The sequence below is a fragment of the Strongylocentrotus purpuratus genome, unplaced genomic scaffold (genome assembly GCF_000002235.5).
Source record: "Strongylocentrotus purpuratus isolate Spur 01 unplaced genomic scaffold, Spur_5.0 spur5_scaffold_3, whole genome shotgun sequence".
Classification (NCBI taxonomy): Eukaryota; Metazoa; Echinodermata; class Echinoidea; order Camarodonta; family Strongylocentrotidae; genus Strongylocentrotus; species Strongylocentrotus purpuratus.
In genome coordinates this window covers 7,177,758-7,183,757 of record NW_022145609.1, presented here as the reverse complement: position 1 = coordinate 7,183,757, position 6,000 = coordinate 7,177,758, and the positions used below count along the sequence as shown (strand labels likewise).

Below are 6,000 nucleotides of genomic sequence, written 5' to 3'. Positions count from 1 at the left end.
CAAAAATTGCCGTAGTGGGCATCTGGCCATTCAAATGTTCGTGAGCATTGGAGGTCTCCTAGGTCTTCCACGACCTTGGGTGGAACGGAAAGGCAAGTCTTAATCTGTGTCAATCCAAGCATGAAAGTTACAAACTTGATATTCATTGACGTTGGTAGAATAATACTTTGTCTATACTTGCATATATATTGTTATATTTTATTATCGGTTTATATTGAAAATTTTGATTCGGAGTGATTCCACTTTCCTTTTGGTTTTTGTTGCTGAGTGTACATTCTTTATTTAAGTCAACATTTTGACGATCTGCTCTATATACAGTCAGTACGTACACATGTGCATGTACGTAAACAAAAACACATCATATTATAATGCTGGCATAAATCTAATGTAATAACAAAACGACCTTAACATACATGTACAAATACACTACAAATTCATTTATAATATACATCAAATCCATATATCTAATTTTTGTATGATTTTTCTATGCTTGCATATTTGTAATGTTATAGCACACCAGCATTAAACGTACTTGTACTTACACATTGCATTTCAAATTACAAATACATAAAATCCACATTTTAATTCATGATTAGATTTTAAGAATGTATATTAAGATAGAAACATTTCAGAGAGTACTGACTAGGATGATACCTTTTGGAATGCTTAGAAAGTGTTTATGAGTGTATAATCTTACACACAAATTCATGTTGACATATTATTGCAATACAATTTTAGTACCAATGGCCCATACAATGTGCGCTATATATTTTGTTTACGTTAAAGGTAAAGACCAGTATTGGAAACGCCCCAATTTCTAAAAATGAAATGGAAGCTCTCATTACCAATCATGTGAAAGAATATGTTTTGACTAATACATAATGATAACAAAATTGCTGGGAAACCGCCTACTAATTGATATATTTGGTAAATTATTATATCTATTTGACTGTGAGAGATATAGGGTAGTCCCATATACATCTTTCTGTGTATAGTGCTTGTAACTTTACGAAGAATGGGCCAAATTTCTTATCATTTTGATGATTCCAGAACCTTGCAGATGCTAGATGCTAGATGATCAACCTTTTCTGATCGATTCCACAACGTTTCTTTTACAATGCAATCGCATGACCATAACTGGTCTTTACCTTTACTGGTCTTCACCTTTAAGTTATCAGTACGTTTTACAAAGTACAACAGTGATGAAGACGGACGACTAAATCTAAAATATGATACATGCAAGGAAATTTTTCGGATGCATAGACTTTTAGTATTGCATATATGATACACAGAACAAAAATAGGGCAATATAAATGTCCGCCAAAGGGCACAGAAGTAAAACTTTAGACATACCATAGATATATACATACTATTACATAATATTGATGCACTGATATATTGCAATTTGTGATTACCTTCAACAGAGTATATGATTTTTTTATGGTACGAGGTGTTTGGATGCCTATTAAGTTCCGACATAAAATAACTCTTTCACATTATTTGTAAACCTGAAGAATTAGAAAAAGGTTGATTTTTCTTCAGTCCATTCATGTGTCATCGTATTTCATGTTTTAAAGCGACGAGTTAACAGGTTAAGGCTAATATTCAGAATTATTCATAACCATTGTGTTTTTGTTAAAGAAAATTTATCCTTGAGTACGTGGAATTGAAAACAGAAAGACGACGTTTTATTATTACTATTCACCTAAGTTTAAAACAAGTGTTTTTCTCCTATTCCACATTTAACTAAAATTCACAAGCCATAGTTGTATTTATTATGATGGCACACATGTTATAGCAAGAACATCTCGATATTACGAAAACTCGATACAAGATAGCATTAACCCTACGCTAAAGGGACTCTATATACATCCAAAGAAGGTATTAGGCTATTCCCATCAACATGAATAAAGTAATCATTACAAAATACAAATCTGTAGCACATTATGTGTAAAAGTGCTCTTTAAAATTTCAAATCAAGAACATTAACCATTCGACTCATTCGACGATATGAATGCTGAAATTACAAGGCAGATCCACTTTGACATCCCACATTATTCATAACTGGATGAGCGTGCTGACTAAAACAGAACCATCCTATGTCCGGTAGTTCTCGTAGATGTCATATGAATCCAGATACAGTCGAAGAACAGAGTGGATGAACTCATATTGGGCCTGGAATAAAACAAATATTTGATTTAAATAAAAGTCTTTTTCCGAACCTCAAAGATTTTTTTGAACATATAAAAGCATACAAACTCAGTTTTCATTTTTCTTGAAATTTAAAATAACAGAGAGCCTTTAATAGTTTTACATCTTGAATAGAAGACCGGTAACCCTAGATGTTTGATATGATCCGGTTGGCGGCTTATGAAATGGAGATTCGAATTTAATTGACCAATCACACTTGGACGTGGTAAACGGCGACGCAAAATGATTGCGCTTGACTGTATATTGATTTGAATTTGATTTTGAAATAAATAATGGCCCGTCTTATCATATGAAGATATGGAAATATAGGAGATCAATTGCATAAATCATGTCATCATGTTGTAAATTCAAACTTTAAGTAAACTTTGACAAAACATACATATTTCATTGTATTACATTTTGATGAACGAACTTTGAAGAACTGGTCGTGCAGTTTAGAACCGCATTTTCCAGTCTCTTACCAATGATGCCACTGCCCCTCGTCTAATTGCCCTAACTTTCTTGCAAGCCTGGAAGACATCAACCAGTTTCTCTACGTTTAGTCTCTCTAGCACCGATGAAAGAGAACAGAATGTTCCTGTAGCTCCTTCACCATCCCTACAAGAAAAATTTACACACACACTCGTCAAGATGTAATCATTGTGTGAAATACATTCGTCAAGATCCAACCATTGCAGGGAACATTGTATTCACCACAAGGTAATAAGATGATGAACTACAGGTTTTATATCACATGAAAAAGAAAATTAGTTAATAACTTATATGTTCCTATCTCTGCCAAGTTCAACCTCTCTCCCTCTCTCTCTCTCTTTCTCTCTCGCTCTCGCCACCCCACCCCTCATCTTCCCCTCTATTTTCCTATTGATCTTATTCTTTCCTGCGCTGTATAAACAAGTGTATACATTTCCATGTGAAATTCCTATTCTTCCGTAAAGTAAGTCTTGTACTTACTTGCAATGGACCATGATCGGTGCATCTTTAGCATTGGCCTCATTCCATACCATAGCCCTGCGATGAAGCTCCATAAAGGAGATGGCCGAGGCACATATCTCAGATGTTATGGGCCATGTGGTGAGCTGCAGTTGGTACACGGTCTGAACTCGAGACTACAATGGATGAATAGGAAATTGAATTCACGTTGTGTAACAAGTATAAGTAATTCATTACAACACATATGTTACATCTACATTTTGAAACGAGACACTGTTAGATCTAATGAAGCTGAATGAATATCTTGGTATAGGTAGAAAAAAATAACTCATGTCAAGAATTATTCTGATGATCCATCTGTTCACAGTAATCATAAGTAATGTTAGAATATCATTCACTGTCATAAGCCTGAACTGATATAGTGACTTTTCATTTGCGTTACTAAGCATAATTTCCTCTTTTTTTCTTTTTGAGAGAGAGAGAGAGAGAGAGATTTCGTGTTAATCAAAACATTTACAAATTAGTGATTCGATGATCTTCGTAAATGATAACGGGTTTGAGTTTTGGTTGCGATTGGGTTTGAAGTTAGGCGAGGCGTTGAAGTATTATGAATAATACTTTATTGCAACAAAATTGGATTTAAAAAAAAAAAAAAAAAAAATACATAACAATAGTTGAACTAATTTACATAATGGAGCTGGATATTCCGATAAATAACTAAAATCGTATATGAATAGACTGTGGTTGCCACAATCATAATATCACACATAATCAAATACATCGATGTCAGTTCATGTCTTGAGTAAAACTTTGCATAATGAGTGTGGTTAATATCAGGTGTAGTAGGTAAGGCAGGCATGTTTACAACTTGAGGCGCTCATAAGTAAATTGATAATAATATTTGATTTAAAAAAGTAAGTTCTAGTCTTGGGTTCACAGCTGAAGTCAGGAATTAGAAAATTGTACCCTAATAAATTGACCACTCAACAATTCCTACCAGACCAGATTTCGTACGATCATACGAGCTACGTACCTTGGACGTAGTGCTTCTGAGTTCCATAGTCCTACATGATATTTCATCATAGTGCTCCTCATCAATGAGTGTGATGGTGAAAGGACCAAACGTGACTTCACTCTCAGACTCATCCGGCCAGTACTCGGCCATTGACTATTGGAGGAAAATAGAAAAATGAAAAATCCAAAGTTAGTACACCGAATTGAAATAATAGGCCCACCGGTGGATTTTGTTTCTTCTCCAAACCAATACATGTTCATATCTTTTTACGAATATGACGCAGATCTCTATAAAGCATGGTTAACTATTGAACAGATATTATGTAGATAATGGGATTGAATCTTAAGTTTAGGCAGATATCGCACTTGTCATACAATGAGAAATCGAGAAAATTGTGAAAAGAAATAAAAAAATTACGCTGAATATATAAGTGCAATTCTCAATTAAACTGTTCTGCATCATACCGTTAACACATTCTCTCGAAATTTCATTCCGTAGCTTTTACAATTTACAATGTCCACTATCATTCTTTCATGAGGATAACAATGTATTACATGAATTATCTTGAGTCTGGGAGAATAGATACCTGGTCCTCTGAGGCTAAGCCATTGAGCATGATGATGGTGGAAATCTTGTAGTCAAAGACCAACCTCCAGAAGTCTCCCACTGTGTTTGGGAGAGGCGTCTGGGTACCAAGGAACATGTCCTTCTTGGTGTATCCCTATCAGAGAAAAATAGTATCATTATTATCATTTATTCAAGTATTTGGCGCCACCTTTGCCTGGAAGGGGAAAAGCGAACTGAATCACTCTACCCCCCCCCCCCGTCTCACAACCCGTGATCCTATAGTGAAAGTGAGACAATAATGAACAATTTAGTACTATGGAATGTCTACAATTTAAAATAGCGGGAGTGAATTGTCTATCTTTCCTTCCTTTTAAAATTTCAAGAGAAAGCCATACAGGAGAATTTCATTTATCCCATATAATTCGTTTGATAAATACATCTGAATATTTCACTCCGTGTAAACTTCTTTGATATGCAATTTACCCCCAAATGATCCTCTGATGTCGGATGGACACCATGGAATTAGAACCCTGAAAACTGCGGCCCCTAAACATGTTAAACGATACATTTAAGGTGCAGGAATATCAACCAGAGCAAAACTTGCTCTTATGTGCCAGAAATAGATTCAAAATTGTACTTCTTGCAATATGCACTAAGCCTGTATTAGTCTGATACAATGGTTTGGAAATCAGAAGTCTAAAATTAATGTTTCTAAAATGAAGGGAAATTCATGCCTTAATATTTAGTGACCATCGTGGTATCTGCTTTCCTAATGATTTGTTTAAAGTAATTAAATACAGTATTTGTCAAATGATAATGTACTTGATTTCAAAGTAGCGTTTGCAATTGTCCTGGAAAGTGATTTGTGTAGTCCAATTAGAGCCCTTGCTGAAATCTTATATACCAGACTATGATGAAATAGGGATACATATATAACAGATGATTTGATGTTTTGATGTTTAGAAATATGTACTTACAGGTAGGAAAGAGGCATTGATATAGTTGGTTCCATTCTCCACCTCTGTGATTAGATATGGTCTAGATTTGTCCGCTAATAGGAGACAAAAGACAACAGAGAATAAAGTAAGTCGCACAAGGGAGGAAAACAATTAGAGGATATTCACCGAAAATGAAATAGTAATGGTAGTGAGTCTCTTCAAATATCATGCAAAGGGAATATCAGGTTGCTAAGGGCGTTACCTACACCTACATGTATTATTGTCAAAATGCTTATCAGCATGCTAAGAGTTACATGACACTCTGTTAAAGTTTTTTGT

General features: G+C 34.7%; 1 protein-coding gene across 4 annotated transcripts in view; it reads right to left on the bottom strand.

The window, feature by feature from the left end:
* Positions 1–1,162: 1,162 nt before the first annotated feature.
* The window catches only part of LOC100890753 (receptor-type tyrosine-protein phosphatase F), a 51,640-nt gene continuing 46,802 nt past the window's right edge, over positions 1,163–6,000 (bottom strand). For all 4 annotated transcript variants that reach the window (XM_030996244.1, XM_030996245.1, XM_030996247.1 and 1 more), the window contains 6 exons: positions 5,701–5,774; positions 4,743–4,877; positions 4,175–4,309; positions 3,163–3,317; positions 2,673–2,808; positions 1,163–2,175 (listed from right to left, as the gene is read on the bottom strand). In XM_030996244.1, coding sequence (XP_030852104.1) covers positions 2,098–2,175; positions 2,673–2,808; positions 3,163–3,317; positions 4,175–4,309; positions 4,743–4,877; positions 5,701–5,774 — 713 coding nt within the window. In that variant the 3' untranslated portion in view covers positions 1,163–2,097. The remainder of the gene's footprint in view (positions 2,176–2,672; positions 2,809–3,162; positions 3,318–4,174; positions 4,310–4,742; positions 4,878–5,700; positions 5,775–6,000) is intronic.